Genomic DNA, 12,898 nt, shown 5'->3' with positions numbered 1-12,898 from the left:
GACATCCCTACCGGCCAAGCCCTCCCTAACCTGGATGACGCTAGGCGCCGCCGGTTACGACAAAGCCTGGGCGCAAACCCAGAGTCTCTGATGGCACAGCTGGCGCTGCAATACAGCGCCCTTAACCACTGCGCCACCCGGGAGGCTGGGATCTTGTTTTCTGTATAGTTTATTTTGCCTTACAGAACTGTGCGCTTTTGTTTTTGTCGTTGTTATCTAGCTTTTAGTGTCATCAATAAAAAGAACGATGTACACCTACCACGCTGTACCTTGGTCCAGTCATTCCACAAACGCGAGCCGTAACAGCATGTGACATTTTCCCCTTTTTGTCTTTAAATCTTCCTGACGGTGATACAACAGGCTACATATTTCTGCTGCCTTGGTTTAGTGATATAATTGAGCTTCAAGGATTTGGTATTCCTACTATATCACAAGTCAATGCTGCAGGACTTTCCACAGATCGTGAAGTGCATTAACAAGGTCTGACAAGAGAGACAGGTGTTTATAACAGCGACACCATTAGGTGTTTGACTCAACACAGTGTTTAGTGAGCTGCTTCATCTGTGTCACCTCAGGTAATACAGGGGCTCAGCTCTGGACAGGAGTGTCACCTCAGGTAATACTGGAGCTCAGCTCTGGACAGGTGTGTCACCTCAGGTAATACAGGGGCTCAGCTCTGGACAGGTGTGTCACCTCAGGTAATACTGGAGCTCAGCTCTGGACAGGTGTGCCACCTCAGGTAATACTGGAGCTCAGCTCGAGACAGGAGTGTCACCTCAGGTAATACTGGAGCTCAGCTCTGGACAGGAGTGTCACCTCAGGTAATACAGGGGCTCAGCTCTGGACAGGTGTGCCACCTCAGGTAATACTGGAGCTCAGCTCGAGACAGGAGTGTCACCTCAGGTAATACTGGAGCTCAGCTCTGGACAGGAGTGTCACCTCAGGTAATACTGGAGCTCAGCTCTGGACAGGAGTGTCACCTCAGGTAATACTGGAGCTCAGCTCTGGACAGGAGTGTCACCTCAGCTCTGGACAGGTGTGTTGTTTTTCTTTATCAAAAGCAGGCCAAACTCAAGAGGCCTCTGTGTGTGTATGAGCGTGTGTGTGTGAGCGTGTGTTTAATGATGGGCAGAACAGAATGAGTGTAGTAAATCACTACTGACCTGCCACAACACTGAGGCCCTGCAGCACAGAGAAACCTGAGATGGAGCCCTAACAATCTGATATTAACTCTCATTACAAGATTCCACAACACATGAATCCATTGAAACCTACAGCCACTGCGCAGATGTTCAATATGGCGAGGCCTTTTGTGTCTGTGGAATTTCCTCGCTTGGGGTCTGGAGGCTATAAAAATGATGCGGTTGGATATTAAAGAGACTCTTACTTGATTTGTGAACACACACACACAAACACCCTGTGCAGTGCTCTAATGGTCTAGCTGGTGGTGTCCCTTAGGGTCCATGGTTAACGGCTGGGGGTCAGCCTCAGAGGAAGATGACCGTCACTACTCCAGCCACAGGTCCAGTGTGGGCAGCTCCTCTGACGGGTCCCTCTACACCCAGTGTAGCTTCGCCCAGGCCCTGGTGGCAGCCGCTGACAAGGCAGGCTACCACCTGGAGGGCACCAGCCTGGCCAAGAGAGGTTGGTATATGAGAAAGGAGCCCCTCCAGCCTGTTCTCTCTGGAACCTCTGTATGACTCAGAAAGAGATGCAGTGATTGATCTACTTCCTGCCATCTGCTGGCTGGTGTTTTCTCCTCTCTACTGCTGTTTGGTGGAAAATCTGCATGGCTCTACAATATGTGGCTGAACAAAGGATACAAACCTTGATTCAACTCTAACTTTCCTCCAGCTTTGCACTCTGACTCCTACCAAATTGGGATAGAGGAAAGATTTCTGGGTGAACTCACTGGTGATTTCTTTGCAGGCTTCTAACACTGCCTGTACTTTCTCATTGTCAAAATAATGGAGTGATTTTGAGGATTTCTGGTGACTGATGAACTAACTGAACCTTCCATGGGATCCTGCAAGCTTCCTGCTTGGAAATACACATTCTCATCCCAGGCATGCGCTTTAACCCGCCTCTCTCCATGTTCCCCTCAGTACCTCCACTAACCCAGTGGCCTCTCTCTCCACTTCTCTCCCTCCTCCTCCAGGTAAAGGGCTGTCCCACCGGGCCCGGCCCAGCAGTCCCTTCTCTACAGATGGCAGCATGGTGGGCACACACAGCCTGGGCCACCAGAGGGCTGCCCGGCCCACCCGCAAGCCCCGGGGACAGGGCACCGCGCCCCACAAGAGAGACGCCAGTGCAGACGGTAAGAGAGGGATCCTGGACGGCTTGGTGCTTTAACCAGAACTTTCCCAGAACTTTGTATAAGCGGAGACTTACCTCTGACACAAATTACTCATCATCTATACCAGGGCTCTCCAACCCTGTTCCTGGAGAGATACTGTCCAGTAGGTTTTCACTCCAACCCTGTTCCTGGAGAGATACTGTCCAGTAGGTTTTCACTCCAACCCTGTTCCTGGAGAGATACTGTCCAGTAGGTTTTCACTCCAACCCTGTTCCTGGAGAGATACTGTCCAGTAGGTTTTCACTCCAACCTCAATCTAGCGCACCTGATTTGAATAATTAGCTGGTTAAAATACTGACTCAGGATAGTTACAACTGGGGTTGGAGCCTACAGGAGGATAGCTCTCCAGTGACAGGTTTGGAGCCTACAGGAGGATAGCTCTCCAATAATAGGATTGAAGCCTACAGGAGGATAGCTCTCCAATAACAGGATTGGAGCCTACAGGAGGATAGCTCTCCAGTAACAGGGTTGAAGCCTACAGGAGGATAGCTCTCCAGTAACAGGGTTGGAGCCTACAGGAGGATAGCTCTCCAGTAACAGGGTTGGAGCCTACAGGAGGATAGCTCTCCAGTGACAGGATTGGAGCCTACAGGAGGATAGCTCTCCAGTGACAGGATTGGAGCCTACAGGAGGATAGCTCTCCAGTGACAGGGCTGGAGCCTACAGGAGGATAGCTCTCCAATGACAGGGTTGGAGCCTACAGGAGGATAGCTCTCCAGTGACAGGATTGGAGCCTACAGGAGGATAGCTCTCCAGTGACAGGGCTGGAGCCTACAGGAGGATAGCTCTCCAATGACAGGGTTGGAGCCTACAGGAGGATAGCTCTCCAGTAACATGGTTGGAGCCTACAGGAGGATAGCTCTCCAGTGACAGGATTGGAGCCTACAGGAGGATAGCTCTCCAGTGACAGGGTTGGAGAGCCCTAATCTGTAAGGACTTGGACAATAATACAATTACTGATTAAAACTGATTGACTGATTACTGATATATCACCAGACTGTTACCATGTATTTAACCACATCACCCCTCCCTCCCAGACCTACCTCCTCCCCCTGACCCCCCGCCCATCCAGGGACCAGGGCCTATCCAGGGAGCCCGTAGTGTAGGCGGTGTGTGCCCCCCAACCGAGAAGAAGGCCTCGTCCCTGGAGCGCCAGCCCATGTGTGGTGCCATGCCCCTGTCTGGGCTGGAGGAGATGAAGAGCTGCATGGACAGACAGACACGCACCTCTCTGGAGCGGCACCGCCAGGCCCAGGACAGACTAGCATCCATGGACCGAGGAGACGACCCACGCAGGGGACACAAAACAGGTACTGGACTGGAGGGTAAAAGCAAGTGAAAATGCCAGCACGCTGTCTGAAAGACTCGACCCGATCCAAACATTAGTATAGTGTTCTATCTAATTTGCAGATGCCAATTTCTTGTATCCTGCACTTGTGGCAGTGTGTTGGATGTGAGCGAACATTACTTTAGAACAATAACTCATATTCCGCACCACAGTATGGAGCCAGTAGATATGTGGTTAGGTCAGCAGCCATTGCTGTACAAAGAGAGATCCAGAGCCCTTAACTGTATGACAGCAGGGTCCTGATGGCCGCGGTGCCTTGGCAGACCAGAGCCTTTACTAAACCCTGGTGTTCAATCTCCTGCTGAGAGGAGACTGAGCTCCCATGAACAGATTGCACTGTCTGCCACTTGTACTTGTCTTCCAGAATTTCCCCCCTACGCACGCACGCACGTACACACACACACACACACACACACACACACACACACACACACAGCCTGTAGGCATCGCCAATGGTGTCCGGCTCCAGCCCAGTCCAGGCAGAAGGCTCTAGCCAGACAGATGCAGTCTAATCACCCCAGCTTTCTCCTCTCAGACAAACAGCGGCCACTCCACCACTCCACCCATCTGTCTGTGTGTGGAGTCATTAGACCTCACCATGCTGTGTTCCTGTCCTGTCTGTGCCAGGACAGACAGAGCAACAGACAGAGAGGCAGACAGAGAGCCAGACAGAACAACAGACAGACAGACCCGGAGATACAGTGAGGTATCACATTTATCAGATTCTTCTTCAGAAGACAATAAGAAGTGCACTCCAAGTTGACTGATACACCGCAGAGTTCAGAAGGCTCTCCAAGTGGACTGATACACAGCAGAGATAAGAAGGCTCTCCAAGTTGACTGATACACAGAAGGTGCCAAAGCATGTCAGTGCTAAAATATACTGACCTGGAGCAGGGGGTGCCACCGCAGGTCAACACTACAATATACTGATCTGCAGCAGGGGGTACCACAGCAGGTCAACACTACAATATACTGATCTGCAGCAGGGGGTACCACAGCAGGTCAACACTACAATATAAAGAATCTGCAGCAGGGGTGCCACAGCAGGTCAACACTACAATATACTGATCTGCAGCAGGGGGTATCACAGCAGGTCAACACTACAATATAAAGAATCTGCAGCAGGAGGTGTCACAGCAGGTCAACACTACAATATCCTGATCTGCAGCAGGGGCGCCACAGCAGGTCAACACTACAATATCCTGATCTACAGCAGGGGTGCCACAGCAGGTCAACACTACAATATACTGATCTGCAGCAGGGGGTACCACAGCAGGTCAACACTACAATATACTGATCTGCAGCAGGGGGTACCACATCAGGTCAACACTACAATATACTGATCTGCAGCAGGGGTGCCACAGCAGGTCAACACTACAATATACTGATCTGCAGCAGGGGTGCCACAGCAGGTCAACACTACAATATACTGATCTGCAGCAGGAGGTGCCACAGCAGGTCAACACTACAATATACTGATCTGCAGCAGGGGTACCACATCAGGTCAACACTACAATATACTGATCTGCAGCAGGGGTGCCACAGCAGGTCAACACTACAATATACTGATCTGCAGCAGGGGTGCCACAGCAGGTCAACACTACAATATACTGATCTGCAGCAGGGTGCCACAGCAGGTCAACACTGCAATATACTGACCTGCAGCAGGGGTGCCACAGCAGGCCAACACTACAATATAAAGAATCTGCAGCAGGGGTGCCACAGCAGGTCAACACTACAATATACTGATCTGCAGCAGGAGGTGCCACAGCAGGTCAACACTACAATATACTGATCTGCAGCAGGAGGTGCCACAGCAGGTCAACACTACAATATACTGATCAGCAGCAGGGGGTACCACAGCAGGTCAATACTACAATATACTGATCTGCAGCAGGGGTACCACAGCAGGTCAACACTACAATATACTGATCTGCAGCAGGGGGTACCACATCAGGTCAACACTACAATATACTGATCTGCAGCAGGGGGTGCCACAGCAGGTCAACACTACAATATACTGATCTGCAGCAGGAGGTGCCACAGCAGGTCAACACTACAATATACTGATCTGCAGCAGGGGTACCACAGCTGGTCAACACTACAATATACTGATCTGCAGCAGGGGTACCACAGCATGTCAACACTACAATATACTGATCTGCAGCAGGGGTGTCACAGCTGGTCAACACTACAATATACTGATCTGCAGCAGGGGTGTCACAGCAGGTCAACACTACAATATACTGATCTGTAGCAGGTGGTGCCACAGCATGTCAACACTACAATATACTGATCAGCAGCAGGGGTACCACAGCAGGTCAATACTACAATATACTGATCTGCAGCAGGGGGTACCACAGCAGGTCAACACTACAATATACTGATCTGCAGCAGGGGGTACCACAGCAGGTCAACACTACAATATACTGATCTGCAGCAGGGGTGCCACAGCAGGTCAACACTACAATATACTGATCTGCAGCAGGGGGTACCACAGCAGGTCAACACTACAATATACTGATCTGCAGCAGGGGGTACCACAGCAGGTCAACACTACAATATACTGATCAGCAGCAGGGGTACCACAGCAGGTCAATACTACAATATACTGATCTGCAGCAGGGGGTACCACAGCAGGTCAACACTACAATATACTGATCTGCAGCAGGGGTGCCACAGCAGGTCAACACTACAATATACTGATCTGCAGCAGGGGTACCACAGCAGGTCAACACTACAATATACTGATCTGCAGCAGGGGTGCCACAGCAGGTCAACACTACAATATACTGATCTGCAGCAGGAGGTCAAGCAGGTCAACACTACAATATACTGATCTGCAGCAGGGGGTATCACAGCAGGTCAACACTACAATATACTGACCTGCAGCAGGGGGTACCACATCAGGTCAACACTGCAATATACTGACCTGCAGCAGGGGGTACCACATCAGGTCAACACTGCAATATACTGACCTGCAGCAGGGTGCCACAGCAGGTCAACACTGCAATATACTGACCTGCAGCAGGGGTGCCACATCAGGTCAACACTACAATATACTGACCTGCAGCAGGGGTGCCACAGCAGGTCAACACTGCAATATACTGACCTGCAGCAGGGGGTGCCACAGCAGGTCAACACTACAATATACTGATCTGCAGCAGGGGGTGCCACAGCAGACACTAACAACTCTGTAGTTGCCTTTCCCCTCTTCATAAGGGCGTTAGCTGGGGGACCCATGTGTGAGCCCACAATGCCCACTGGCACCAACACACTGCAGATGTCATTAGGAGGGAGGTCTGCCAACGGGCTTTCTGTCTCACTATCGTTCCTTCTGCAACCACCACCACCCAGCCAATCCACCGACGGCTGCCCAAACTTACCTAGCCCCCCAAAATGAATCGACAAACAGCCATGTTGTTGAACACTTTTGTTGTCCCTCCCCATGTCATTTCTGTAAATGAGAATGCGTTTTCCTCACCCTCTGCCCCACAGGAGCCCTTTTTCCTCTTGCCAGGCCGTCATTTTAAATAACAATGTGTTCTTAGTTGACCTGCCTTGTAAAATAAAGGTTAATATAATTTAAAATAAATAAAACACTCTCAACTGCAGTCAGGGTTAGTAGTAACAATCTGAATGTTTCCCTCTGTGTGTTTGTCCAGAAGAGGGGTGCCTGCCCCCCTACAATAAACCCTTGTTCCCCTCCCCTGGGGGCCACAGCTCCTCTGGGACAGCCTCCTCCAAGGGCTCCACGGGGCCACGCAAGGGAGAGGGACCTCGAGGGCCACACCAACGGACTGCCACAGACCACAATGACTTCCTGGGGACCAACGGACAGGGACAGTACTCAGGCGAGTTATGTAAGTATCACACAATTTTGTCTACTGTCTTATCACAAGAAGGCATTTTGATGTCATAAGCAACTATATTGATTATGCGTTTGTAAATTCAATCGGGAGTGCCAGAGTACGCTCAAAGTGCCCTCTGGTCATTGGTAAATTCAGAGCGCTGTCAGATTGTCCGTTTGTAAAATCAGAGCGTTTTGCTCTCTGAGTGTTCAGAGTGCACACTGGACGCTCTGGCTGAGGAGTAGGGTTGATCAGAGTGTTCTGACCTCACAACGGCAGTCAAGCACCCAAGCTAACTGGCTAACGTTGGCTATTTTGCTAGCTACTTCCAGACACAAATGAGAGAACACCTCACTCTGACCATTTTACTTCCCCTAGCAGGTCTGGTTAGGCTGTTTTCATATTATCCAGAGCGTTGGTGACTGTAACTGCAGCTGGCAACAATTTAATTTAAAAAATGTTGCCAACGTTTACTGATACCGGTCATAATCAACAGGTGTTGAGCGTTTGGCAGTTATTCAAATCAAATCAAATGTTATTTGTCACATGCGCAGAATAAAACTTACTTACAAGCCCAACAATGCTTTAAAAAGTTAAGATTTTTTTTTGTAAAAAATAGAAAATAAAAGTATCATGTAATTTAACAGTAGCAGTAAAACAACAATTGAGGCTATATATAGGGAGGGGGTACCAGTACAGAGTCAATGTGCAGGGGCACCGGTTACTTGAGGTAATTGAGGTAATATGTACATGTCGGGAGAGTTAAAGTGACTATGCATAGATTATAAACAGAGAGTAGCAGCAGCATAAAATAAGGGTCTGATTAGCTGTTCATATGCCTTATGTAGAAGCTGTGTAGAAGCTGTTCAGAATCCTTTTGGAACTCGACTTGGCGCTCCAATACCGCTTGCCGTGCGGTAACAGAGAGAACAGTCTATGACCATGGTGGCTGGAGTCTGACAATTTTTTGAGCCTTCCTCTGACACCACCTGATATAGAGGTCCTGGATGGCGGAAGCTTGGCCCCAGTGATGTACTGGGCCGTACGCACTACCCTCTATAGTGCCTTGAAGTCGGAGTCCAAACAGTTGCCATACCAGGCAGTGATGCAACCCGTCAGGATGCTCTCTATGGTGCAGCTGTAGAATCTGTAGGATCTGAGGACCCAAGCCAAATCTTTTCAGTCTCCTGAGGGGGAATAGGTTTTGTCGTGCCCTCTTCACAACGGTCTTAGTGTGTTTGGACCATGATAGTTTGTTGGTGATGTGGACACCAACAGGCTCTCCACCTGTTCCACTACATCCCCGTCGCTGGGAATGGGGGCATGCTCAACCCTCCTTTTCCTGTTGTCCACAATCATCTCCTTTGTTTTGATCACATTGAGGTAGAGATGGTTGCCCTGGCACCACACAACCAGGTCTCTGACCTCCTCCCTGCGCTCTGGCACACTCAGACTAGAGTGCTCTGAAATCGGAGTAGATAGCAAGAGTAAATGTATGACGCACCCTAAATGTATATCATTTTGGCAAAGATTTAGCTATGTCTTGACATTGCTGTTCTCTCTGTCTCTCTCACAGAGTGACCTGCCTGCAGTAGGATCTGAACTGAACTGGAGTAAGCCTCGTCGTCCTCATCAGAATTACGCCTCGCCTGTTGGTGCAATGAACTTTGTCCTTCTTTGTGTATTATCAGAGGAGAGGAGCAGGAAGATGACGATGATGACCACCATAACAGAACTGTAAATGTGATGTATAAACACAGACATACATACTGTACATCCCACTGTTGTTGTTGTCCTCAAGAAAATGATTTCCCACCTTCCACCTTAATTTTTTTCAGTCAGAAAAGAGCAAGTTAACAAAATAATTAAAACACCTTTATGAGAAAACACATTTTCAAAGTAACTGTCCTTGGGGAAAAAAGTGAATCTTGTTTCCTGTAAATAGATGATTTACCTTGTTGTTGCATTGCTATGCAAGCCTACTTCAGTTTGAGCTTCTTCATTCCATACTGTTGGTTATATCTAGTCATTTGTATTATACGTGAATTGATAGGCTGGTGTGCCATAAAATCATTGTTTTTACGATCCATCATTTGTTAATACCTATCATTGATTAATTATTATCATTATTATTATTAATTATTGTTTTTTTGCACTGCGATTTTTGGTGATAAGCACAAAAGCATAGCTCCTACTGACAGGAAGTACCGGAAGAACATGTGAAGAGGAGTTTCTCTAGAAAGATGAGAAAATATATACTAATGTACAGAGAGATATTAAAGAGTAAGAGGTTGCTTATGGACAGCAACTAAATGGATACCCATTCCCAAGTTAGGGCTAATCAGAAAGCAGATGTTTTTTGTTGTTGTGTCTTTGAGGTTGGGGGCAGAGAAGGGGCAGAGTAGAGACAGAGAGAGGAGGTGTTAATGGTTAGCGCATTGGGCCAGTAACTGAAAGGTTGGTATATCGAATCCCCGAGCTGATAAGGTAACAGTTAACCCACTGTTCCTAGGCCGTCATTGTGAGTAAGAATTTGATCTTAACTGACTTGCCTTGTTCTATAAAGGTTACATTTTTTATTTATTTTTTATTCGTTGATTATTGGGTTAACGTCATCTGATTCTATTGCAATCTTATAGTCCTACAAATGGACTGCTATAGACTTGTTAGAGCTGGCAGTTGTGAGGTAGTCCAGGCATTGTCTTGTTTTCAGAACATAACACAGCCACATTACAATGGACGTCTAGCTGGGCCCTCATCTTCATGTCAGCGTTTAAATACAATTTATTTGATCTTCATCTCATCTTCTTTGATTCTATCTTCATTGAATTCTAGAGTTTTTGTTTTCATCTGAAGATCATTTGTATAATGCGTCGAGCAATATGGACAAAGTGAACATCTAGAATCTAGTCACTGAAACCATAGAATAGCACTTAGAATACACTATGAGGAGCCTCAAAGCCATAGTTCAATAGGTGTAATCTTTATTATAAACTGGGTGTTTTCGAGCCCTTAATGCTGATTGGCTGAAAGCCGTGGTATATCAGACCGTATACCACAGGTATGACATAACATTTATTTCTACTGCTTTAATTACATTGGTAACCAGTTTATAATAGCAATAAGGCACCTCAGGGGTTTGTGGTATATGGCCAATATACCACGGCTATGGGCTGAATCGAGGCACTCCGCGAACAGCACTTAGGCATGGTACATTGGTCATATACCACAAACCCCCGAGGTGCCTTATTGCTTAAATCTAAAACTGACATACGACTTGCTTCCTTTTAATCATCCCGCTGTTAAACTCTGGATTGGGTCGAACCCAGTTGTAGTAAGAACAAACAGTAATATTGACGCTAAAGCCACTCTATTGCCAGGAAAGAGGCTTTAGGATAGGTCCTTCTTTTGTCTCCTTTGTTATGAGTCAAACATTTCTTTTGTCATCCATTTTAACTTTATTTTGCATAATTTAGAGCACTTAATTTATTTTAGTCAGTTAAGAACAAATTCTTATTTTCAATGACGGCCTATGAACAGTAGGTTAACTGCCTGTTCAGGGGTAGAATGACAGATTTGTACGTTGTTAGCTCAGGGATTTGAACTTGCAACCTTTCAGTTACAAGTCCAACACTCTAACCACTAGGCTACCCTGCCGCCAATGTACTCGGTTAAGAGCGTTGTCCAGTAACTGAAGGTTTGCTGGATCGAATGCCCAAGCCAACTAGGTGAAAAATCTGTAAGTGTGTCCTTGAGCAAGGCACTTAACCCTAATTGCTTCCGTATGGCGCTCTGGATAAGAACTTCTGCTAAATGACTCAAATGTAAATGTAAAATGTACTCCACATCCATGGCATCCCATGAAAAACAACAATGGCCTGCTTCTGCCTCAACTGTTGTGTATCTGTTTCAGTCCGAGCACTGCAGTCCCTGCCTTGAAGTATGGTACTATGTTATAATTAGCACACAGTAGAACATTAACTAGACTCCCTATTGGGACTCCAATTCCCAGAATGCATTAGATAGTAAAGCAGAAGGCAGGTACAGTCAGAATGGAGAAGAGCCACCTGCAGTAGGAGATCACACTGCCTCTGTCTCTACAGCATATAGCACTACTTTCTATCTGCCTTTCACAACACGTTTTCCTTCTGCCACATGGAACTATTCAGCCTCAGATATTCTATTTGTATCTTCTCAAACAATGTTCTTATCATTTTTTTAAAGCCTGTTTCTTTGTATGCCTTTTATGGACTCAAAAAGGTTGCTTAACGATGTGTTCGATATCAACGTTCAGGATTTTACCGGTAAAATGTTTATTTTGTCTTCTTTTGTACTGCTTAATGTTGATAAAAGGATAGTTGGAAAGCAAACGGAAGGCTTGGCCAGATATGCTGTTGTACTGTTGTGTTCATGTCACTGTCATTTCATATCATCAACCTAGTGGCCAGTGTTCTGGAAATGAGGTGCAAGGAGTGTCTCAGGTTATTTTACTGTACATTCTGGCGGTGTTCATGTATGTGTGTATATATTCATATGCATCTCCACTCGGTTATTTCATTCCAGTTTCATTGCTGAAAGATATCCCTCGTTTATGTCCGATGCTGTCCTGTTTCATTTCTTTTCGCCAGTGGTTTTAATTCCACGTTTAACGTGCTGGTCCATCCACCTTAAGGCAAGATGTCAGGAACAGAACATACCAAATTAATATTGATACTTCTAATGTGTTTTTGTGTCTTTTTAATAGTCATGGTTTTCTTTTAAATCACAGTGTTGTTGTTTTGTATTTATTAAAATGATAATAAAAAGGTATATTGTGAAATATGCATAAAGATTTGTAGAATATAAAATGTTTGTTTTTTTGTAAGCTTTGCTGTCGGAGAAGGCCAGGGATGGGCAACTCCAGTCCTCAGGGGCCAGAGTGCTGTTACACATTGTCCCCGTCCCCAGCAAACACAGCTGATTCAACTAATTACATTCTTAACTGAAGATCATGATTAGTTGATTATTAGAGTCAGGTGAGTTAGCTGGGGCAAAAATGTGGCATCAATAAGGCCCACCGAGGACTGAAATTGCCCTTCCCTGAGCTGGGCCATAAGGACTTGATTGACTCTCCAGGTCCTTTGCAAGTTGCAAAGCTGAGTCATTAGTTGTCAGAGACAATGGAGTCACTGGGTCCTGCATGTTAACAACTCTGCTCCGTCTCATCTCAAAACGAAAGAAACTCAAACTTTTTCCAAACACAAACAGCGATATGCTCCTCATTTGCTTGACAAGGCAATAGATACAGGTGTCTTTTTTGGAAGGTTGGAAAGTACTTTGGCTTTCCGTCTCTGGTTCCTTT

General features: G+C 46.8%; 1 protein-coding gene across 7 annotated transcripts in view; it reads left to right on the top strand.

Moving 5' to 3' along the window:
• Positions 1–12,390, top strand: part of robo2 (roundabout, axon guidance receptor, homolog 2 (Drosophila)) — a 388,246-nt gene extending 375,856 nt beyond the window's left edge. For 4 of the 7 annotated variants that reach the window (XM_042296388.1, XM_042296384.1, XM_042296385.1 and 1 more), the window contains 5 exons: positions 1,459–1,644; positions 2,159–2,317; positions 3,394–3,666; positions 7,372–7,569; positions 9,134–12,390. In XM_042296388.1, coding sequence (XP_042152322.1) covers positions 1,459–1,644; positions 2,159–2,317; positions 3,394–3,666; positions 7,372–7,569; positions 9,134–9,135 — 818 coding nt within the window. In that variant the 3' untranslated portion in view covers positions 9,136–12,390. The remainder of the gene's footprint in view (positions 1–1,458; positions 1,645–2,158; positions 2,318–3,393; positions 3,667–7,371; positions 7,570–9,133) is intronic. The other 3 variants (XM_042296383.1, XM_042296386.1, XM_042296387.1) reach the window with 3 other exon arrangements.
• The last annotated feature ends 508 nt before the right edge of the window (positions 12,391–12,898 follow it).

The sequence above is a fragment of the Oncorhynchus tshawytscha genome, linkage group LG13 (assembly GCF_018296145.1).
Source record: "Oncorhynchus tshawytscha isolate Ot180627B linkage group LG13, Otsh_v2.0, whole genome shotgun sequence".
Lineage (NCBI taxonomy): Eukaryota > Metazoa > Chordata > Actinopteri > Salmoniformes > Salmonidae > Oncorhynchus > Oncorhynchus tshawytscha.
This window is presented reverse-complemented; position numbering and strand designations above follow the sequence as displayed.